At 43.3% G+C, this 24,025-nt stretch overlaps 2 protein-coding genes across 4 annotated transcripts in view; one reads left to right on the top strand and one right to left on the bottom strand.

Moving 5' to 3' along the window:
- Positions 1-5,392: 5,392 nt before the first annotated feature.
- Positions 5,393-11,919, bottom strand: SBDS (SBDS ribosome maturation factor). Its single transcript, XM_066382468.1, has 5 exons — positions 11,577-11,919; positions 10,789-10,918; positions 9,500-9,700; positions 7,369-7,533; positions 5,393-6,150 (listed from the first exon to the last, which is right to left on the bottom strand). The coding sequence occupies exons 1-5, from the start codon at positions 11,702-11,704 to the stop codon at positions 6,022-6,024; spliced, it is 753 nt and encodes a 250-aa protein (XP_066238565.1). The 5' UTR covers positions 11,705-11,919; the 3' UTR covers positions 5,393-6,021.
- Positions 11,920-12,767: 848 nt separating this feature from the next.
- Positions 12,768-24,025, top strand: part of LOC136403579 (S-adenosyl-L-methionine-dependent tRNA 4-demethylwyosine synthase TYW1) — a 204,900-nt gene continuing 193,642 nt past the window's right edge. For 2 of the 3 annotated variants that reach the window (XM_066382465.1, XM_066382467.1), the window contains exons 1-3: positions 12,768-12,935; positions 14,133-14,260; positions 15,269-15,421. In XM_066382465.1, coding sequence (XP_066238562.1) covers positions 12,932-12,935; positions 14,133-14,260; positions 15,269-15,421 — 285 coding nt within the window. In that variant the 5' untranslated portion in view covers positions 12,768-12,931. The remainder of the gene's footprint in view (positions 12,936-14,132; positions 14,261-15,268; positions 15,422-24,025) is intronic. The other variant, XM_066382466.1, reaches the window with a different exon arrangement.

The following is a 24,025-nucleotide window of genomic DNA, read 5'->3' as shown; positions in this document are numbered from 1 at the left end:
GTCCAGGAAGGGAGTTCTCTGAGCTGAAGCACAGCATGGCAGGTACGAGCCCCGCTCCAACTCCTACAGGCCGTGTAGCTGGCCAAGTGGCTTCACCTGTCTGTGCCCAAGTCTTTATCTGTAACAAGGATAATATGAATAGTACCCACTTGAATGTGGTAAGCACTCAGTAAATACAAAGTGCCTAGAACAGTGTCTGGCACTCCAGTGTTGACTATAAAGAAGTGGTGAGTGAGGGGAGGTGTCCAAGAATGAGGCTAGTGAGTCAGCTCTGGTTGCCTTTCGGTAGATGAGAACTCACAAAGCAAAGCGAATCTCCTCCAGCTTGAGTCTTCCATGAACGGTGGCGTTGCCTATGCTATAGATTCGTGTCATTTGTTAAGAGTATGAGAACTGATGCCTGAAAGGATGCTTATATAAATTCTAGGAAATGAGAGTTGCCTTGCATGTTACATACACTGATATTTTTAAAATTTAGTCTTTTCCATTTAATTAAAAAAATGGACCTCTAAACTGATTGCACATCCAACTAATGGCAGGCAGCCTGCAATTTCAAAAACAAATTATTTATGAGAGCCTTTACGACAGATTTCTGAGCCTAAGCTCCAAGGTTCTAGCTACCAAGAATTAGTTTGTCATTTTGAGCAAGTTACAATCTCTCCAGTGTCAGAAGTTTGGAGCCTACATCTTGAACTCACAGTGAGCAGACCATCTTAAAGACGAGGAAGCCATTAGTTGAAAACAAAAAAGATACTCTAGGTTAAAACCTTTTGTGTCTTTAAATGCTTTCTCCATCCAACTGTTCATCACTCCCCTGCCCCCTTCATCACCAGCCCGGCTCTTGGATCACATCTTGGATCTGGAAATCCCTCTCAAAGGTGTCTTGACTTTTTTTTTTTAATTGCTTTTAATTTATTGTGTTTACATAGATTCTAGTGTTGCTCCAAATGCATCCCTCCTCCCCCGTATTCCCCTCAACATCTCCCTTACCGTCCTCCCGATAGCGCCCTCCCCCCTTCCCTTCAGGTTTATCCCATCCTATCATCCCCTTTCCCTCTGTCCTTTTTTCCTCTGGTCCCTTTGATCTCTCCTCTGTCTCAATTCTGTTCCTCAGTTCTCATTGTTCATTGGATTCCTCAAATGAGTGAGGTCATATAATATTTTTCTTTCTCTGCCTGGCTTATTTCACTCAACATAATAGTTTCCAGGTCCCTCCATATTGTTGCAAAAGGTAATATTTCCTTCTTTTTCATAGCCCCATAGTATTCCATTATATATATGTACCAAAGCTTTTTAATCCACTCGTCCACTGACGAACACTTGGACTGTTTCCAGATCTTCACTATTGTGAACAATGCTGCCATAAACATGGGGGTGCATTTCTCCTTTTGAAACAGTGTGTTCTTGGGGTATATTTCTAAAAGTGGGATAATGGGATATTCGTTTATAATTTTTTGAGGAATCTCCATGTTTTCCACAGTGGTGTCTTGACTCTTTAAAAATTTAAATTGAATTCAGAGACGGAGAAAGAGACACATGAATTTGTTGTTCCACTTATTCATGTGTTCATTGGTTGATTTCTGTATGTGCCTTGACCAGGGATCCAACCCGCAACCTTGGCGTATCGGGAAGATGCTGCAACCAACTGAGCTACCTGGCCAGAGCCTCAAAGGTGCCAGATTCTTGATCCTTTTAAAAGTCCCGATTTTTCAACCAAATCTTGGTGTCCACTTTGTACCATGTCCGTGACCATGTGACTGGTTCACATTGCCACATCTATGGAAAAGCTGGGTAACTCACCATCTCCTTGGCCCAGAGGTTCCTACTTGGGCACATGTGGTTGGCATGCGGTGGTCTGCTATGTGAAATGGGATTCTTTCTGTCCTTCTGACTACTTTCCTCCTCCAGGGCTACCCAGGGGCCACTAGTGCTGGGCAGCTGCAGGCCACCAGTGAGCACACAGAAGAGCAGAATCCAAGTCACACTTAGAGCATCAGGGACCCTTTGGCCTTTTCTAGCTCCTTTAGCTCTACCTTACCAGTGTTCCCTCCTGGGGACTCGAAGAGAGAAAGTTTATTCTTTCAGATTGTTGGCAGAATTACATTCCTTTCAGGTCCCCATTTGCTGAGTGTCTTTTTCTAGCTTTTGGAAGATGCCTGTTTTCTTTGGCTCATGGTCCCCTTCCTCCATCTTCAGTGCCAGCAAGGACAGATTAAGTACCTCTCACACCTCAAGTCTCGTCTGTCCCTTCTTCCATTGTTTCATTTCTCTGAACCAGTCCATTCTGCTTTTCTCATTTGTTTTTAAGGGCTCATGTGACTATACTGGGACCACCTGCATAATCCAGGAGAACCTCTCTATTTTAAGGAAATATATTCACAGGTTCCAGAGATTAGGGCATGGACATCTTTTGGTTAGTTGGGTGAGTGGCTGGGCATATTATTCTCCCTACACTAATGGTATATTAGAGCATTTATTTTGGGGTTTGATCCACACATCTTTGGGCTCTGTTCTGTTATACTGATTGGCCTATCTGGTGCCGATTCTATATTGCCTTGACCATTGCAGCTTTATAGAAAGTTTTATTATTTGGTAAGACAATTTCCTTTTGATCTTTTTTTGAAATTGTCTGGGTGGTCGTTATCCAAGCTCTTTTATTTCTAATGCCTAATTTTTGTTCTGGTAGGTAAAACTCTTATAGATGGCATACATTATATTAGTTTCAGTTGTACAACATAATGAAACTTCACATTTATATATCTTACAAAAAATCCACTGACACCGTGCAAAGTTCTTGTGATATCACAGACTTCATTCCCTATGACTTACATCCCCGTGACTTATATTACAACTGTAAATTTGTATCTCTTAATCTTCACCTTTTTGCCCATACCCCAACAGCTCAACCCTCTAGAAACTATCAATTTTTTCTGTATCTAGGTGTTTGTTTCTTCATTTGTTTCATTTTTTTTTAGATTCTACACATAAGTGAAATGATACAGTGTTTGTCTTTCTCTGACTTATTTCACTTTGCACAGTACACTTAGGTCCATTCATATTGTCACAAATGCCAAGATTTAATTCTTTTCCATGGCTGAGTAATGTTCATGTGTGTCCAATCTCTTGGCCATTGTAAATAATGAGGCAGTGAATATAGGGGGTGAATATATCTTTTTTAACTAGTGTTTTGTTTTCTTTAGATAAATGCCCAGAAGTGGAATTGCTGAGTCCTCCTTTCTCTCTTGTTACAGTCTTTGTTATAAAGCCTATTTTGTCTGATAAAAGTATTGCTATCCCAGCTTCCTTTTTTTTTTTTTGGTTTCCATTTTCATGTCTTTCAATCTGTAGTCTCATGTAAGCAGTCTATATAAAGGTCTTGTTTTATTATCCATTCAGTCACCTTATTTTTTTTAGTGAAGCACTTAGTCAATTTACATTTAAGTAATTATTGATAGGTATGTACTTATTGCCATTTTAATATCCTCAGATCAGATTTTTAAGTGGTTGGTCTATCTTTATTATATGTTTACCTTTACTAGTGAAAAAGTTTTTTCCTTCATACATTCTTATTTGTAGTTTTGGCCTTTTCTTTTCCACGTAAAGAATTCACTTTAACGTTTCTTGTAATGCTGGTTTACTGGTGGTGAACTCCTTTAGCTTTTGTTGTCTGGGAAAGTATTCATCTCTTCTTCAATTCTGAATGATAATCTTGCTGGTTAAAATCCCTTTCATCATGTTTAATATATTGTGCCACTCCCTTCTAGCCTTACAAGGTTCTGTTGAAAAGTCAGCTGATAGTCTTATGGGCATTCCTCTTATTTGTAACTAGTTTTTCTCTTGCTGCTTGTAAGATTCTTTAACTTTTTTATTTATTTTCTGAAGTTGGAAACAGGAAGGCAGTCAGACAGACTCCCGCATGCGCCCGGCTGGGATCCACCCGGCATGCCCACCAGGGGGCGATGCTCTGCCCACTTTAAATAATTTAATTATTATGTGTTGTGGTGGGGTCTTTTGCATTCATCTGTTTTGGGGACTTTTTGTGCTTATTGGAGTTGGAATTTTGTTTACTTCAACAGGTTAGGGGGAAGTTCTCAGCCCTTATTTCTTCAAACAGGTTTTCTGTCCCTTTCTCTCTCCTTCTTCTGTGACCCTTATTATTTGGATGTTTGTATGCTTGATGTTGTCTCAAAGGCCCTTATGTTATTCTCATGCTTTTTAATTTTTTTTTTATCTTCCAATTTGGTATTTTCCACTATTCTGTCTTCCTGATTCATTCTGCATTATCTGATTTGCTGCTGATTTCCTCAAGTGTATTTTTCATTTCAGTTGTATTCTTCAGTTATGATAGATCTTTATCTTGTCCGTGGAGTTCAATGACCATTTAAAATATTTTTCAAAACTGTTTATAGATTTGAGAGAGAAAGCGGGGGAGGGGGGCAGAGAAAGACAGCAACATCAATCTGTTCCTGTAGATGCCCTGATCAGGGATCGAACTGGCAACCTCTGTGCTTTGGGATGAACAGAGTATAGCTTGCACTGAAAAAGTGAAAGAACCAGACCAATCCTTAAATGATCCATTATAGCCTGATCTGTTGTAATGCAGTGGATAAAGCAACCTAGAATGCTGAGGTCGCCAGTTTAAAACCCTCGGCTTGCCTGGCCAAGGCTCATGTGGGAATTGATGATCCCCCCCCTATTGGAAAGGTGATCGCCAACCAAAATTTTCAACTACTGTTGAGAATGACTATTATAAGGTAAACATTTTTTATAGGTCAGAAGCGTGACTCAGATGTGACCTACATCTGACATTTCTTGACATTCCAGCTTTTTAGAGATGAATAATGAGAATGAGAAAAACTTAAAGCAATCTTAAGGATTATATCAAAACAGTAGTTTAATTTCAATATTAACAGAAAGTATGTTCCTTTGTTATCAAACGAGTATTTTTTTGACACAAGAAAAAAATTTGACTTCATAATTTCAATTGAAGTTATTTTAAAATGGGACATATCTGGGAACTTGGATTAGCAGTGAATTCCATGTGCTTTCAGTACTTGTTAAGTCAAGAACTCTTTCAGTTAAAAATTATGTCCACAAAATAAATCAGTACGTTTATTTTGAGTGAAATATGAATTTATATTCTAGAATATCTCTTTTGAGGACAAGCAGATTTTAAAAAAACTGGCACATTGCCCATTTAAGTGTTAATACTAAAGTAAGTGTAGTTACATCTCAAACATCAACTAAGATATATCAGGTTTATCAGAATCGGTCCTGTTCTAAGCACTGCTCAGACTGACTTGTTTCATCCTGCTAACAACTCCCCAACCCTACTGGATAAGAGACAGAGGGGGGAAAAAGGAGAAAGGAAGCTGTCCAGAAACACAAGCCATAGTTTAATAAAAATAAAGAGTGGTTTTATTAATTTCATAATTTCAGATATATTAACAATATATTATAAACTTTAAGAATTAGAAATAAGTGACTATTTTCCCCCAAGAATAATCTAGGTTATGTCAACATGTTTAATGAAAATTAAGTCTTGCACAGTAATCATATCTATTTTTCAGATAATCAGGATGTCATCATCCAAGCTTTATTTTAGGCCACAATATAGTTACCCTATTCACACATTTCATTAAGTAGAAATTAGACCTTGTTTTCTTTTGCTGCAAATACTCCCTTTTTGTTATATAGACATATACTTCCAAAATTAATCTTATTATAATGCACAAACTTAACTTTTTATCCACAGGAGCTGCCTTAAATAACCTCAGATAGCAAACTGCTACTCTGGACTTTGTATCTTCAATTTTTCATTTTTACCTGAAACCCCAATTTATAAATAAAACTGAATTAATCCCACATTATAATACTTACTTAGCGAAGTCATTTTTGTTTAACACAAAGACGGAAAACATAAACTAGTTTGAGCAAGTATTTGGCAGACCACAGAAAGAAAACAGCATTGTGGGAAACGACAGTGTTTTAGTGTTTCAAAGCTGAAGAGACTGATGAATGTCATTCAAATTTCTCATCTCCTTCTTCCACATCTTTCAAATTGAGCACTTCCAAAGAACCCTTGCCTTTTGTCTCCTTTTTTATTAACTCATCGATTTCTCTGAAGCAGCCTGGGTCAATCAGACACACCTGAAACATTTAACACAGTGCTTTACCACATGAAAGGGAGCAATACAATAGAATACAAAGCTTCAACTTCCTCTAAGACAAGCACACAGTACTTTCCACGTACTCTACTCCTACAGTTCCAGTGCAGCACAGAAGACAATGAACTGTAGTCCAGCCCGTGCCCAGGTCTGCATGGAGGCCCCTGTGACAAGACAGCAACCTTCTTGTTTAAAGACTTATCCCTCCAGAGTTCTCAGCTGTGAGATGAAGGAGTTGGACTAGAAAACTGTTCAGTAAACTTACCTCTTTTTATTCAAGTATGCAGGAAAGAAGGTCTATGTAGAAACCATGAATGAACTTTTGAAAGGATTTTAGAAGTTCAAAGAGTGTCAGATGTGTTGCTCCACATCTAAAGGGAATGTTCAACATTCTTCTAGAGCCCATTTATCTCTAAAGCTGCCGCAAAGCCTAGGGACATAAGTTTTCAGAAAGCTATGTCTGAAGCTATGGGGCAAAGACTCAAAGACACGATGTTTTTGCTGCTGCTTTAAAATGTTCTGTGGTAAATTGGCTTTTAGTCTTTTACTTCTTCATAAGGTGAGACTCACTGTAAAATATATTCTCTCATCTAAAATCTGGGTAAGTCTTTAAACAAGGAGGTTAATGCCTTGTTACATAACCAGCATGATTTTATTATAAGTAACTAGAAAACCAACAAAAATCCTAAGTGTGCTTAACTACACAATTTGGATCTACTTAGACCTTAACATTTTTTTTACCTTATTCTAGGTAAGGTGGTTCTGAAAATGTTTTATTGTTCCCAGGGGTCCCCAAACTTTTTACACAGGGGGCCAGTTCACTGCCCCTCAGACTGTTGGAGGGCCGGACTATAAAAAAAAACTATGAACAAATCCCTATGCACACTGCATATATCTTATTTTAAAGTAAAAAAACAAAACGGGAACAAATACAATATTTAAAATAAAGAACAAGTACATTTAAATCAACAAACTGACCAGTATTTCAATAGGAACTATGGGCCTGCTTTGGCTAATGAGATGATGGTGTCCCTTTCGGAAGTGCGGTGGGGCCCGATAAATGGCCTTGGGGCCGCATGCGGCCCGCAGGCCGTAGTTTGGGGACCCCTGGTTCACACCTTCTAAATGCTTGTTACACATTTATGACAACAGGATAAACTACTTTGGTAACATGGAGGCAAAGAAATAAGAAAAATCTTACAATTTCTAATTGTTGACTGAAGTCCTCACTTTCTACAACCTTGATCAGTGGCTTGAGCTTTTCTTTTAGCTTTTTCCCTTCGTTCACTGGAAGAATGAACCGGAGTCTCATGTGAGCACGTTCTATCTTCATTTTCTCCTTTAACTGCTTTATCACTTCCAATGCCTGTCAAGATAGAATTGAAAATGTTTGCCATTTTGCTGCTTCTGCTGCCTTATTTTGTAAGATGTTCAAAACAAAGCTGTTTCTATCTAGCTGGACTAGGCAATGGTTCTTAACCATGACACAGGCCTAAGGAAATAGAAAAAAACGTAGATAAATCAGAACTTAAGACAAAAAACTTGAGTGCTTCAAAAAATAGTGAAGAAAGCAAAAAGACAACCCCCAGAATGGAAAAGATAGTAGCAAACCAGAATGTTAACCCCAAGATGGCCATAATCAAAAAGGCAGATTACAAGTATTGTTAAGGACATGGAGAAATCAGCCCCCTTGTGCACTGTGGGAATGCAAAATGGTACAGGTGTCTTGGAGTATGACTGGCAGTTTCTCAAAAGGTTACATAGTTACCATATGGCCTAGCCATTTCATTCCTAGGTATAGAGAAATGAGGATACCTGTCCACAGAAAACCTGTAATGAATTTCATTGCATTATCCACAATAGCTAAAAAGTGGAAACAACCCAAATGTCCATTAACTGATGAGTGAATAAATTTCCATACAATGGGATATTATTCAGTCATAAAAACAGTATGTCTGCAAGAAAAATATAAGTAGCAAGAACAAAGTACTGATAAATGTTACAATAAGGATGAACCCTGAAAAGGTCACATATTGTATGATTCCATTCATGTGAAATGTCCAGAATAGACAAATCCAGAGACGGAGGTTGCCAAGGGCTTGTGAGAGGGAGTACTGAGGAGTGACTACTAATCAGTACAGGGTTTCTTTCTGGGGTGATGCAAATGTTCTCAAATTAGGTAGTAGAAAAGGTTGTGAAACTTTCTAATTATACCAATGGTCGGCAAACTCATTAGTCAACAGAGCCAAATATCAACAGTACAACGATTGAAATTTCTTTTGAGAGCCAAATTTTTTAAACTTAAACTATATAGGTAGGTACATTCCTTATTGAGGTAGCACCCGCACGTGGTACTTTGTGGAAGAGCCACACTCAAGGGGCCAAAGAGCCACATGTGGTTCACGAGCTGTGGTCTGCCGACCAGGGGACTATACCAATGAGCTGTACACTTTAAAAGAGTGACTTTTATATGTGAATTGTATGTTTTTTTAAAAAGTGGAATTACAATGACTTTAAAATTCAAAGTTTTTTTTTCATACAGATAATTGACTTTTTTATTGATTTTAGAGAGGGAGGGAGAGAAAGAGAGAGAGGAACATCAAACTGTTCCTGTGTGTGCCCTCACTGTGGATTGAACTGGCAACCTCTGTACTTCCAGATGATGCTCTAACCAACTGACCTATCTGGCCAGGGCTAACAATTCAAGTTTTAGCTTTTAAAGTTTAATTTGGATAGGAAGATGTAAGTCCCATGTATATTTGTGTTTAGTTAAAAAAATTAAATTTTTTTTTGCCTGACCAGGCGGTGGTGCAGTGGATAGAGCGTCGTCGGACTGGGATGCCGAGGACCCAGGTTCACCCTGAGGTCGCCAGCTTGAATGCGGGCTCATCTGGTTTGAGCAAAAGCTCGCCAGCTTGGACCCAAGGTCGCTGGCTCGAGCAAGGGGTTACTCGGTCTGCTGAAGGCTCGAGGTCAAGGTACATATGAGAAAGCAATCAATGAACAACTAAGGTGTCACAACACGCTACGAAAAACTAATGATTGATGCTTCCCATCTCTTCATTTCTGTCTGTCCCTGTCTATCCCTCTCTCTGACTCTCTCTCTGTCTCTGTTAAAATAGAAATAAAAAAAGAAAAAAAATTAATTTTAAAGAAATTAGTTAAATTAGTTAAAGAAACTCCATTTCTCCTCTCTATAATACACATCCTCCCCCCATCCCCCACACCTACCCATTTGCTTTCAAGCAGCATCATTTTGTTAAGACCAACTAATGATTTCTTCAGAGAAAACGGGATTTCATGGATACTTTTTGACATCAAAAACCACTAACCTGCTGTTTCGTACTCTTGTTGGTTTTGACTGAATAGTGGATGTCCTTCATCGCTCTCTCGATAAGGATAACAGTGTACGGTCTCTTTGTTTCAGGGTTCACACATTTGTCAGCTACAATAGTGGCAATGTCCCTAAACATCTGCTCCAGCTGTGTGTGCCGTTCTTTATCTGATACTTGAACCTCCCCTTTAGTCAAAATCTAAAAAAAAGAAAAAAAATCACAACATATTTAAGAAAACAGTATCTTTGTTACATAGTATTTGTTGACTAACCTGTAAGGATAAATAAGGAGAAAATTAAATTTCATCCTCTCTAGCTACTGAAATGTAGGCAATAAGTTGAGCTTCGCGTAAAGAATGCACTGGATTATCTTGTGTTCCAAAATATCACCTATTTAGGATTTGATGGAGAAAAGCCAACCTTAGCAAAGGGTCTAAATGATGAATTACTTGAAAAGAAACTCTATTTTCTGGTATTATTACATTAAAAATATATAAATAAATGAGCAAAATAAAGCAATTTAGTAAAATAATTTATAAAAGTTTTGGCAGGCCCTGGCCGGTTGGCTCAGCGGTAGAGCGTCGGCCTAGCGTGCGGAGGACCCGGGTTCGATTTCCGGCCAGGGCACATAGGAGAAGCGCCCATTTGCTTCTCCACCCCTCCGCCGCGCCTCCCTCTCTGTCTCTCTCTTCCCCTCCCGCAGGCGAGGCTCCATTGGAGCAAAGATGGCCCGGGCGCTGGGGATGGCTCTGTGGCCTCTGCCTCAGGCGCTAGAGTGGCTCTGGTCACAATATGGCGACGCCCAGGATGGGCAGAGCATCGCCCCCTGGTGGGCAGAGCGTCGCCCCATGGTGGGCGTGCCGGGTGGATCCCGGTCGGGCGCATGCGGGAGTCTGTCTGACTGTCTCTCCCTGTTTCCAGCTTCAGAAAAAATGAAAAAAAAAAAAAAAAAAAAGTTTTGGCAAAAATTATCCATGTCTTAACTATGTACAGAGACAGATGGTTACTAGACTTATTGTAGTGATTACGTTATAAGATATATAAATGTTGGATCATTATGCTGTATACCTGAAGCTAATATATAAATAATATTGTATGTCAACTATACTTCAATTTTTAAAAAGTCCATATTATGAATTACTAAAAGTGGTATTGTGCAGGTCACATTTTTGTGTGGTAACTGTTCACTCCAAAAAAAAATAATACTTAAAAGTTTAACATAGCTCTAAGTACTTAATACTACAGATGGTTATTAGGGTCAGTTATGCTGCAGCTGTTAAAACCCACCTGCTTACAGATTTCAGTTTGATCATCTGTTCCAAATGCACTGATGAGATCTTCCTTCTTTGCAACCTGGCCTTTAGAAACATTGACAAACACTGAGTGGGTCTGTAGCACTTCGTCAAGGTCCTTTTCCCTTGTGAGGACAGGAGAGAAAGTTCTAGGTGAATACACTTGAAACTTGGATATTCATTTACATTTAAATACGAGATGGCAACAATATAAATAGTGAGGAACAACAAATAATCCTAAAAGACCCTCACTGTGGAGGGAAATATTTCCAAAATTCAGAACCGCATTTGTATCCGCACTTACTCAACGGAGGAAAACGTCGTGGGACACAAGAACGGGGGCGGGTGTGGGTGGGGCCACTGAATACCGGCCCCTAGATGGCAGCAGTGAAGACAAGACGCACTTCGGTGGCACTGGGCTAAGACCTCCGACTTCAGATGTACTAATATTTGTCATTTGTAAGACTACACTCTTTGCCTTTATCATTATTCTGGCAAAAGGACCATATAATTAAGGGTGTTTCTTGACTGTAGCCTTTGCGACAGCATCAAAGCAAAACCAAACTCCAAACTAACAACCCAAGCCCAACACCAAACAGAAAGGGAACGCTTGGTTTCGGCTCTACGCTCGGGAAGAGCTGAGACTTCTCACGCTCACGGCAGGGACGTTTTCCATTTCCTTCCGGGAGCAGACACCCGCTTGGCCCGTTCCTGCGATCGTGCGGCAGGCGGCCTCCGACGCTACCAGCTCCGCCCAGGGCCCCGAGGGAGAGGGTCACTCACACGCCGCTCCGCCAGCCGACGACTTTGTTTTTATAGCAGGCGATTTCGAAACGCTTCCCGGCGCGTTTCATGCGTACCACGGCCACATTTGTTAGGCGGATCTGGTTGGTGGGGGTGAAGATCGACATCGTGGCTGCTCACAGACCTTGGGTCGTAGGAACCGCCGCAGACTTAACTTACGCCACCAGCCTGAGAGCCCCCGACACCTCGCTGTAACGACCGGGCCGCGCGCGGCACCGTATCGCCGGTGCAGTGCGCAGCCTCGCCAGTAACCCGGCCGAGCCGGCCGCCACAACCCAGTCGGCTCACTTATTGCGCAGGCGTCAGGTTAGGTCGGGGTGGGGGGGGGGGGTACCTAACCAGGAAAAACTGAGCAATGACGCCTGCGCATTGTGGTTCTTACGACATCGTTCAGTACCGGAAAAGGACGCTCTTCCGGAAGTCATTTTATTTCGCCGATGAACTAGAGTTCTGATTGGTTGTTGAAGCTGACATTTGCAGACCGGGTGGGAACACAGCATCAGTGCCTCACAGTTCCGCAGAGGTCAGGGCCTTTTCATTTAGGAAAAATTTTAACATGTAAAACAGAGAAAAGTGTAATGAACGTCCATGTACCCATCGACCCGTTTCAATAATTATCAACACTTTGCCATTCTTGTTTTATTCTTTCTCCCTCAAACTTCTTTGGACTATTTTAAAGCAAATCATCCTAAGATTTAGCTTTAAATACGCCTATCCGAAAATACACCCAGGATGATTAACCATAATTCTTCGTATCACCTAATAGCCAATCCATAATCAAAGTTCCCCTACATAATGCTCTTTTATGATGGTGTGTTCCAACAGAGATCCAAACCGGTCTACAGATCGTCTTTGGTTGATGACTTCCTTAGTCTCTTTTAGCGTCCCCTCGCACCCCCCGCCCTTTTCCCACTCCCCCTCCTCCCGTGCCACTACTGTTAGGACCGTGTTTTGTCCGACAGATTTCTCCCTCCTCGGTTCTAATTCCGGAGGGAGCGAGACGGCACCCCCTGACCGCCCAGGGCTCTGGACTGGACTTCTCGTTGGGCCCGCCCTTTTCCCCTTCAGAGCCAATCCGAGCAGGACCAGCAAAGCTCCGGCTTCCTCGCCCGGAGCTCTAGTCGGTGCACCGCCTGGGCCCGCCCCTTCCCTCACTGAGCCAATCCCGACGAGGCTGCGAGTGGCATGGCTGCCTCCAGCTCGGCGATTTCAGGTTTTATGGCTAATGCTGGGAGGTAGTTCTGACAGCTTCCCGGCACCCAGACTAGCCGCAGGTTTACCAGGTCCGCACTCCCAGTCTCCTGTCCGGCCGCAGAGCCCGGGCTCTGAGGAGAATGGGTAAGGACCCCCTGGTGGATAGCAGTCGAGAAGCGGGAGGGGAGAAACCGTTTTTTTTTTTTTTTTTTCTGAGACCCTGTCCCGGCGGAGTTGTGTTCCCAGGAGCCATCAGAGATTATTTCACTTGTCAGCACGGGTACCGATGGGGCAAGGGGGTATTGATCCCTGCTTTTGACTTGGCTTCTGCCTTTTGCTTCTAACCTCAAGTAAAGGGCGGAGAAAACTGACAGCCCGCCCGTCCCCCCACGTGTATGGAGGACTTTTCCAGGGTGAAGCAGCACCTCTGACCCCCACATTTGAGAACTTGCCTTTTGAGATTGACCCCAGGTTTAACATTTGAGGCCAGGTCCATACATATCTACCTTTAAAAAATTGGGCGTGAGTTCAGTTATTTAAGAACCCTTTACAAGTAGCTATGGTCTTTAAAGAATAAAATCATAAAAAAAAGAATAGTTTTAGTATCAGGAAAAGCTTAAAGCTTTTCTTATGGAGCAAGCGTAAGGAAAAGAAATTAACTCATAATTGCACATAAAGTGTTCTGACTCTTCCAAATGCTATATATTTAAATAAAGGTCACATATGTAATATATGTACACATATATATGTTTGAGCTAGTATTCTTATAATTTTATCATGTTAAACCCACATCATGTATTATTATTATTATTATTATTATTATTATTTTTGTATTTTTCTGAAGTTGGAAACGGGGAGGCAGTCAGACAGACTTCCTCATGTGCCCGACCGGGATCCACCCGGCATTCCCACCAGGGGGCGATGCTCTGCCCATCTGGGGCGTTGCTCTGCTGCAGCCAGAGCCATTCTAGCACCTGAAGCAGACGCCACAGAGCCATCCTCAGCTCCGGGGCCAGCTTTGCTCCAATGGAGTCTTGGCTGCAGGAGGGGAAGAGAGAGACAGAGAGGAAGGAGAGGGGGAGGGTTGGAGAAGCAGATGGGCGCCTCTCCTGTGTGCCCTGGCTGGGAATCGAACCCGGGACTCCTGCACGCCAGGCCAATGCTCTACCACTGAGCAAACCGGCCAGGGCCTCGTATTATTTTTATTAGAGTGGATTTCCTATAGATTTCTTAGCCTTGTTGAATATGGAGGTTTTTTTTTTTTAGTCTTAAAATAAGGGTAGATACCTTTATATATGTAATTTTAACTAAAATTACACATATGTATCATTTTAAATTTAGATTCTTCTTTGGATACATGGGACTTCTCATCTTTAATATCATTATGGATAAACAGGTTTTACATATATTTGGGCTTTGCCTTTGGTATTAGCCTTTGGATTTGTTTCCAGATTGTCATCAGGAAGCAGGTAAGTGGAGTTAGTTTTTAAAGGAGGGTATTAAACCATCAGATTTTACAGAGAATTTAGAGGGCAGATCTAAGGCATTCAGAAAAATGCAGAAAACCTAGAAGGAACTTTAAGTCACATTTATGGTTAGTCTCTAGACATTTTTTTTTTTTTTTGTATTCTTCTAAAGTGAGAAGGAGGGAGGCAGAAAGACTCCCACATGTGCCCGACTGGGATCCACTTGGCAAGCCTACCAGGGGGTGATGCTCGACCCATCTGGGGTGTTGTTACGTTGCAACTGAAGCCATTCAAGCACCTGAGGCAGAGGCCATGGAGCCATCCTCAGCACCCGGGCCAACTTTTGTTCTAGTGGAGCCTTGGCTGCGGGAGGGGAAGAGAGAGACAGAGAGAAAGGAGAGGGGAAGGGTAGAGAAGCAGATGAGTGCTTCTCCTGTGTGCCCTGGCCAGATATCGAACCTGGGACTTACAAACACCAGGCCGATGCTGTACTGCTAAGCCAACTAGCCAAGGGCAGACACTTTTTTTTAATGCCTAAAAAAGTTTATTCTAAGTTTTTACAGGGTAAGGTGTTATGGACTAAGTTGTATAATTGTATTTATCTTTTCTTTGATGAGTTGTGGACGTCTCATTTGTAATATACAGGAAGATTTTGAAATGAAAAATTAAAACTTTTGTGAGTGATCAAATCTGTTTTGCAGCTTTAAGGGGTAGTATCTTTTCTTTCCACTAATAAAGGGTCAGAAAATAAATTTCTACTTTTATCCCACTAAAATGCATTATAAATGAAAGTATGTATAGTTTTATCTTTGAATAATACTTTCATCTATACAATACTATAATGGGAATCATTATGGTCTCGAGAAATGTCAGTCCTACCTTTTAACACCTAATATACCAAGGGGTTAGTATTAAGAAAGATTAAGAGAATAATAGAATAAGTCAGTATCTGTGCCAATTTTTATTCCCACCGAAGTTGGGAAAAGATCCAAACTTGATGATTTTGTGCAGTTGTTTATCTTTAAGGACAAGAACTCACAAGGGAAATCAGTTCCAAAAACAACTCGGGATTTGGTGACAAATGGTTATATCTCTCCTCAAAAGAAGGACATCTTTGTGTCTGGAGTGAAGATTTTCTATGGTTCCCAGACTGGTACAGCAAAGGTAAGAACTTTTTATTTTTTTGGTATTTTTCTGAAGTTGGAAATGGGGAGGCAGTCAGACAGACTCCTGCATGCGCCTGACCGGGATCCACCCGGCATGCCCACCAGGGGGCGATGCTCTGCCCATCTGAGGTGTTGCTCTGTTGCAACCAGGGCCATTCTAGTGCCTGAGGCTGATGCCACAGAGCCATCCTCAGTGCCCGGGCAAACTTTGCTCCAATGGAGCCTTGGCTGTGGGAGGGGAAGAGAGAGACAGAGAGGAAGGAGAGGGGGAGGGGTGGAGAAGCAGATGGGCGCTTCTCCTGTGTGCCCTGGCCGGGGAATCAAACCCGGAACTCTCACACGCCAGGCCAACGCTCTACTGCTGAGCCAACTGGCCAGGGCCGGTAAGAACTTTTTATGACAATTTTCCTTGGATTTCCTGATCTTTTAAGAAAGATCAGGAAATTCAGTTTTTAGCAGTGAACTGAATTGGTCTTCCAGTCTTCTTTCATCTTCCTTTCTCTCTTTTCCAGCATCCATTTTTCCTTTGTGGGATGGTAGGTGGGTTTGATCTCATGTGCCCAGTTCTATCTGATTGATGGTGTCTGGCAGTCACTGTCATGAGGTATTTTTGTTGTGAAACTTCTGTCTCAGAGTGGAGACAGTTGCAAGTTCATTATTGATGCTTGTTGATATAGAAGGAGGAGATAGTAAAAAGAAAATGGCGGCAATAGTGTCCAGTTTGGGCCCTGAATTTCACAACTTCACACATCTATTTAATGAGATGTTTTTTTTGTTTTTTTTACAGGGACACAGAGAGAGAGTCAGATAGATAGGGACAGAAAGACAGGATTGGAGAGAGATGAGAAGCATCAATCATCAATTTCTCATTGTGACACTTTAGTTGTTCATTGATTGCTTTCTCATATGTGCCTTGACTGCGGGACTTTAGCAGACTGAGTGACTCCTTGCTCGAGCCAGCGACCTTGGGTCCAAGCTGGTGAGCTTTGCTCAAACCAGATGAGCCCGCGCTCAAGCTGGCAACCTTGGAGTCTCGAACCTGGTTCCTCCGCATCCCAGTATGACGCTCTAGTCACTGCGCCACTGCCTGGTCAGGCTGATTTTTTTTTTCTTGTGGGAGATACAGAGAGTCAGAGAGAGGGACAGATAGGGACAGACAGACAAGAAGGGAGAGAGATGAGAAACATCAATTCTTCGTTGCGGTTCCTTAATTGTTCATTGATTGATTTCTCATATGTGCCTTGACCGGAGTTGGGGGTGGCTACAGCAGAGTGAGTGACCCCTTGCTCGAGCCAGCGACCTTGGGTTCAAGCTGGTGAACCTTGCTTAAATCAGATCAGCTCCTACTCAAGCTGGCGATCTCGGGGTCTTGAACCTGGGTCCTCCACATTCCAGTCTGATGCTCTATCCACTGCACCCCTGCCTGCTCAGGCTATTTTGATTTCTAATAGTGTCAAAAGTATATTAATGATAGATGTTGAATACTGTTTAAAGTGCATACGCTGCAGATATATAGCTGAAAGTTGTTTTCCATTTTTTAGTTGTATCTGCATGCTGCCTGCTTCATTGTTGTGAAAGTCACGGCTATTTTGTGCTTTCTAGGAAATGATTCTGACATGAAAATGAATTAAAAAAAATTCAGTGTCTATGTACTGTACAAAAGAGGGTTCTACTGCCCTCTTGTGGGTATTTTGTAAAATAATACTTTTAATTTTTTCAGTATTCCAGTGTGGGTACAAGACTTTGTTCCACATCAGAGTGAAAGGTCACTGATTATTAAGTTCAGCCTTAAACAACAGAGTTGGTAAACAGAGAAATGGAAAAAAGGCATCTGAGCAATCAAAACAAAATCCTTTTATGATACTCTAAAAAGATATTCATAGCCTCTTTTATGAGTGTTTAAAAATTTTTTAGTATCACATTAATCCTTGCAGATGGAGAACAAATCCAGGCATTTGGAGGGTTCATTATAAAAATTAGCCCTGGCCGGTTGGCTCAGCGGTAGAGCGTCGGCCTAGCGTGCGGAGGACCCGGGTTTGATTCCCGGCCAGGGCACACAGGAGAAGCGCCCATTTGCTTCTCCACCCCTCCGCTGCACTTTCCTCTCTGTCTCTCTCTTCCCCTCCCGCAGCCAGGGCTCCATTGGAGCAAAGATGGCCCGGGCGCTGGGGATGGCTCTGTGGCCTCTGCCCCAGGCGCTAGAGTGGCTCTGGTCGCAATATGGCGACGCCCAGGATGGGCAGAGCATCGCCCTCTGGTGGGCAGAGCGTCGCCCCATGGTGGGCGTGCCGGGTGGATCCCGGTCGGGCGCATGCGGGAGTCTGTCTGACTGTCTCTCCCCGTTTCCAGCTTCAGAAAAATGAAAAAAAAAAAAAAAAAAAAATTAAAAAAAAAATTTAAAAATTACTCTCCAGGGAATTTCTCTTAACTATTTCTATTTTAGTTCCTATGATGGTTATTTCTTTAACCTTCTTGTATTATGTTTCTAGATTTATTAATTTTTAGATAAAAGTTACTGATTTCTTTTATTAGTCAGTTAACACAAACATCCCTCAAATGTTAACACTGTTAACATTTCCCTCAGTTAACACTGTTGCCCACATCATAGTTGGTTTGGGTTGGGCGGTTCTCCTTAAAGCTATGCCACCTGAATTTTCTTCTGCTTTTACATTTGATTGGTTCATCTTTGGCTGCATATAGAAGACTAGGACAAAAAACTTGGTCTTACAACTTTGAAGACGTCATTTCATTGTATTCCAGCAGGCAGTACTGCGGATGAGAGGGCTAACTACCTTCATTCCTTTGTAGATGAATTCATTTTTTTTCTTTTTTTTTTATTCTGGAGGTGTTTGGAATAAAATCTTTGTTCTTGATGTTGGGGACTTTTATGAGATGATTGTCTAGGTTGGGTCCTTTTTCAGCCATTGTGCTGGACTCTTGGACTATTCTGTTTTTCAGATTTGTTTGCATTTCTCCTGCTAATATTTCTTGGATAAATTTATTTATTTATTTATTTTTATTTTTTATTCATTGAGAGGAGGGAGGGCAGACAGACTCCCACATGTTCCCCGATCGGGATCCACCAGGAAGCCAACTAGATGGTGATACTCTATCCATCTGGGGTGTTGCTCTGTCGCTCAGCAACCGGAGTCTTCTTTCTTTTTTCTTTTTTTTGTATTTTTCTGAAGTGAGAAGCAGGGAAGCAGAGAGACAGATTCCCGCATGCACCCGACCGGGATCCACCCGGCATGCTCACCAGGGGGCGATGCTCTGCCCATCTGGGGCGTTGCTCTGCTGCGACCAGAGCCATTCTGGTGCCTGAGGCAGAGGCTACAGAGCCATCCTCAGCACCCAGGCAAACTTTGCTCCAATGGAGCCTTGGCTGTAGGAGGGGAAGAGAGAGACAGAGAGGAAGGAGAGGGGGAAGAGTGGAGAAGCAGATGGGCGCTCCTCCTGTGTGCCCTGACCAGGAATCAAACCCAGGACTTCCATGTGCTGGGCCGACACTCTACCACTGAGCCAACCAGTGGAGCTCTTCTTAACGCCTGAGGGGGAGACCATGGAGCCATCCTCAGTGCCGGGGCCAACTCACTCCAATTGAGCCATGGCTGCCAGAGGGGAAGAAAGAAAGAGAGAGAAACAAGAGGGAGGGGTGGAGAAGCAGATGGGCCCTTCTTCTGTGTGCCCTGACCAGGAATTGAACTCAGAACATCCACATGCAGGGCCAACGCTCTACCACTGAGCCAACTGGCCAGGGCCATCTTGGGTAAATATTTTTTCTCTTCCATTTTTGTAGTTCTGACTGCTGTTAGTTGGATGTTGAGGTTTTTGGATGGTCTGATGGTCTCCTGGCTGAAACTTATTTTCTCATACTTTTTTGTAACTTTTCCTTTTCATTCTGGGTTCTTGGATTTTTTTTTTTTTTTTTTTGTTCTTGGATTTTAATTCCAATTTTTTTTTTTTTTAGTGAGAGAGAGAGAGAGAGACGGTGAGAGGAACAGATAGGGATGGACAGACAGTAAGGGAGAGAGATAAGAAGCATCAATTCTTTGTTGTGGCACCTTAGTTCATTGATTGCTTTCTCATATGTGCCTTGACCGGGAGGCTCCAACTGAGCCAGTGACCTTGCGCTTCAAGCCAGCAACCTTCGGACTCAAGCCAGCTACCATGGGGTCATGTCTATGATCCCATGCATAAGCCAGCCACCCTGTGCTCTGCTCAAACCAGATGAGCCTGTGCTTAAGCCAGTTACCTCAGGGTTTCAAACCTGGGTCCTCTGTGTCCCAGTCTGACGCTCTATCCACTGTGCCACTGTCTGGTCAGGTTTTAATTCCAATTTTTATTTTTAAAAATAATTTTAATGGGGTGACATTGATAAATCAGGGTAATTCCAATTTTTTTTTTGACTGCCAGAAAAAAGTTCTTTAATATCCTGTTGCCATAAGAACGATACAACTGAAAACATAACCTTATGTTTGATCCTGCAGGCTGCAGTTACACACACTCTCATAGAGAATTTAGGGTGTTGATTTGGAAGAAATGGGACCCTGAGAACAGTAGAGGGGACATGTGGGTAGACTTCAGCAAATCAGGTTCCTGAACTGAGAACGAGTGTATGGTTGGATGCTCCATCGATATTCCTGTGACAGCCCAGCTGTGCGCAAAGTCATCTTTTCGTTGCCGGCCAGGCTTCCCTAACTAGTCATGGACCTTCTAGCTCAAGATAGAACCCAGCTCAGCCTTCCAGACGATCAGGGAAATTGCAGGAACTCTTACCTGTTACCTAAGTGGACATAAGAGCTCATGACACAGAAGGGCACATCATTTCATGTAATCCCAATTTTTAAAAATGTTTTATGTCAGCTATTTAATTACAAAATTGTGCTCAACTTTTATAAAATTTTGTTCATAATTTAACAGTATATTTTAATGGATTCTGTTTTCTGTTTCCTTAGTTATCTGCAGTCTCAGCAGCTTTTCTGCCGCAGATATTTCTCTTTCCTGATGCTTGTTTTCATTATGTTCTTGGTGAGCCATGGTTTTCTGTCCGTATTTAGGACGGAATGATGGGGTAGCTAGCGTGGATTTTCTGTTACTTGTGTGAACGGGTTTGTTTTCTGTAATTGTAAATTCTCACTGGATGCTCTGAGCAGGATGGGTCAGAATATGCCATGTGACCTATTGATCCCCACATCTCCCTCTAACTACCACCTCCTTTTTTAAAAAAAATAAAACTCCTTGAAGTGTTGTTAGTGCTTACGATCTCCAATTTCTCTACTCCTGGTTTTTTGAACCACTTCAGTCAGGCTTGCATGCCCCGACATGCTCCCGGTGACTTCCATTTTGCTAATTCTCAGTCTTCATCTCATGTGACCTATCAGCTGTATGACCACTCCTTTTTTCTTGAAATACTTTATTCATTCACCTTTGAGGATATCATTCGCTGGGTTTTCTTCCTACTTTGTTGAGGCTAGTCTTCCTCATTATAATTTGCCGATTTCTCCCCATCTTCCTCTTTTTTTAAAATATATTTTTCTAAAGTGAGAAGCGATGGAAGGCAGGCAGACAGACTCCTGCATGTGCCCGACCGGGATCCACCCGGTATTTCCACCAGGGGGCGATGCTCTGCCCATCTGGGATGTTGCTCTGTTGCAACCCGAGGCATTCTAGCACCTGAGGTGGAGGCCATGGAGCCATCCTCAGCGCCCGGGCCTACTTTGCTCCAATGGAGCCTTGGCTGTGGGAGGGGAAGAGAGAGATACAGAGAGAGGATAGGAGGAGGGGTGGAGAAGCAGATGGACGCTTCTCCTGTGTGTCCTGGCTGGGAATTGAACCCGGGACTTACACACGCTGGCCGACACTCTACCGCTGAGCCAACTGGCCAGGGCTCTCCCCACCTTCTTGAGCTCTAAGGCTAGGCGTATCTCAGGTCACAGGCCTTGAGATTGTCTTTATCTGTTTGTACTCACTTTACTCTCTAAGGGTCTTGTTATCTAGAGCTTCAAAGTCTATTAGCTAGAACTTTGCAAAGTTTTACTGTAAAGGGCTAGATATTTTATTTTATGTATATTTTTCAGGTTTTGTGAGCCATATGGTCTTTGGCACAACTGCTCACCACTGCTGACACAGTGTGGAAGTGGCCATAGACAATAAGTAAATAAATGGGCATGACCATGTTCCAGTAACCTTTACTTATAAAAGCAAATAGAGGACCGGGTTTGGCCTGCAAGCCTTAGTTTGCCCACCCCTGTATTAGATGGTGGGCTCTAAATGTTTCTAATCTGAACCATTTCTCAGCTCCGGACTCTCACATTCAGTTGCCCGTCTTGGATCTTCATGTGGATGTCTAATAGATGTCTCAAAATTAATATGCTAAAACTGAACTCTGATTTTCTGCTCAAACCTGATCAACTTATAATCTTCATTTTAGAAAATGTGACTTCATTCTTCCAGTTGTCTAGTTTAGAAAAACCCTTTGACTTCTCCTTACTACCCATATCCAGTCTGTCAGCAAATACTGTTTGTTCTACTTTCAAGTAGACCCGGACTCCAGTTGCTTCTCGCCGCCCTCACTGCCGCTCCCTGGTCCACACCCAGTGGCTTCTCGCCGCCCTCACTGCCACTCCCTGGTCCACGCCCAGTGGCTTCTCGCAGCCCTCACTGCCGCTCCCTGGTCCACGCCCAGTCGCTTCTCGCTTCTCGCTGCCCTCACTGCCGCTCCCTGGTCCACGCCCGGTCGCTTCTCCCCGCCCTCACTGCCGCTCCCTGGTCCACGCCCAGTCGCTTCTCGCTGCCCTCACTGCCACTCCCTGGTCCACGCCCAGTCGCTTCTCGCTGCCCTCACTGCTACTCCCTGGTCCACGCCCGGTCGCTTCTCCCCGCCCTCACTGCCGCTCCCTGGTCCACACCCAGTGGCTTCTCGCCGCCCTCACTGCCACTCCCTGGTCCACGCCCAGTGGCTTCTCGCTGCCCTCACTGCCGCTCCCTGGTCCACGCCCGGTCGCTTCTCGCCGCCCTCACTGCCACTCCCTGGTCTACGCCCAGCCGCTTCTCGCCGGCCCTCACTGCCGCTCCCTGGTCCACGCCCAGTGGCTTCTCGCCACCCTCACTGCCGCTCCCTGGTCCACGCCCAGTCGCTTCTCCCGCCCTCACTGCCGCTCCCTGGTCCACGCCCTGTGTGTTGCCTGCATTACTGCCGTCATCTCCCCGTTGGTCTTCACTCAGCACTGCTCAGCCCTTCCCCTGACTTCAGTGCATTCTCTGCTCAGCAACCACAGGGACTCTGAAAACAGCGAAGTATTCTTCTCAGCCTAAGACCCAGCAGTGACTCCCTTGTTGACTTAGAGTAAATGCCAAGTCCTCGCAGTGGCCAGTCGGTCCTCACTCTGCTTCCTTATTCTCTCTCTCACCTCGTGTGCTTGGTCCCCACTTCTCTGATCTACTAACCTGCTTGCCAAGTTTGCTCCCTTCTTAGGCCTTTTCCCTCACACGTTCACTCTGGTGGGGATAGCCTTGTAGTCTGTGCTTTCCTTGCCTTCCAGGTTTGGCCAGATCTTGGTCTTTGAGGCCTGCTGCAGTGTTTTCTGACACCAAATATTTGTTGCTTCCCACCCCAGTTCACTGATTCTGACACTGACCACCCAGAGTTATCAGACTCCACAGGCTTAAGGGTTCAGTCCGCAAGACTGTTCCCACTTCAGATGCCAGTCCCAAGTCCCAGGGGCCACCTGCACTTCTGACGGATCAGTTGTAAATTTGAGGACTTCCCACAGTCTCCTTAGGTTTGATCATTCCCTAGGCCTAGAGTGACTCACAGAGCTCAGGAAATTGCTTTACTTTTATTTACTGGTTTATTATAAAGGCTACAACTCAGAAAACAGACAAATGGAAGACATATCTAGGGCACAGTATGGGGTGGGTATGAGTATCTGAGCACATAGGAATGTGTTCACCAACCCCTGTTAGGGTTTTTAGAGGTTTTGTTATGTAGGCATGATTGATTAAATCATTGGCCATTGATGATTGAACCCACAGGCAGAAAGGGTGCTGAACGTTCTAATCACCTGGTTGGTTTTCTGGCAACCACCCCAATCCAGAAGCTACTTAGGGCTCCTAATGAGTCATTCATTAGCATATCAAAGTCAGTAAGTTCCAGGGGTTTGAGGAGTCCAGGATCTGGAGACAGAGACCAAATGTTTATTCTTGATTATATACCCCCCTCCCCTGGTCCTGACCCTCTCTAGGAAAATAACAACTCTTCCCTGTGCCTTCAATACTGGATCCTTCCCCTATCCTGATTTAGTTTCCTGTACAGCACTACTCACCATCTGATAGACTGAATTTTCTAATTTCTAGGTGTATTTTCTCTTTGCTCATCACAATGTTACGCTCCTCGAGGGCAGGGACTAACTACATGTGCCTTATTCACTTTTGTGAATAGTGCCCAGAACTGATACTTTCATAGTGGATACCCAGTAGGTGAATACCTGCTTGGCAGGCTTAGTGGAGCAAAAAAGGGGGTGCCTTTTTCTGCAGTGCCAACATCTGGCTAGAAATTGTAGTTTTCCCCACACATTTGGTTCGTTTCCTATGAGATCTGGAG

Source organism: Saccopteryx leptura, chromosome 4 (assembly GCF_036850995.1).
Source record: "Saccopteryx leptura isolate mSacLep1 chromosome 4, mSacLep1_pri_phased_curated, whole genome shotgun sequence".
Lineage (NCBI taxonomy): Eukaryota > Metazoa > Chordata > Mammalia > Chiroptera > Emballonuridae > Saccopteryx > Saccopteryx leptura.
Note: the sequence above shows the minus strand (reverse complement) of the source record. Positions and strands in the feature narration are given on the sequence as shown.

Bases quoted from the DNA above. Each gene is read 5' to 3' on its own strand.
- SBDS (XM_066382468.1), bottom strand. From the start codon at position 11,704: ATGTCGATCTTCACCCCCACCAACCAGATCCGCCTAACAAATGTGGCC. The intron at 10,919-11,576 runs GTGAGTGACCCT...TGTCCTCACAAG, and splicing joins GTCGGCTGGCGGAGCGGCGT to GGAAAAGGACCTTGACGAAG. The intron at 9,701-10,788 runs GTGGGTTTTAAC...TCTTTTTTTTAG, and splicing joins AAACTGAAATCTGTAAGCAG to ATTTTGACTAAAGGGGAGGT.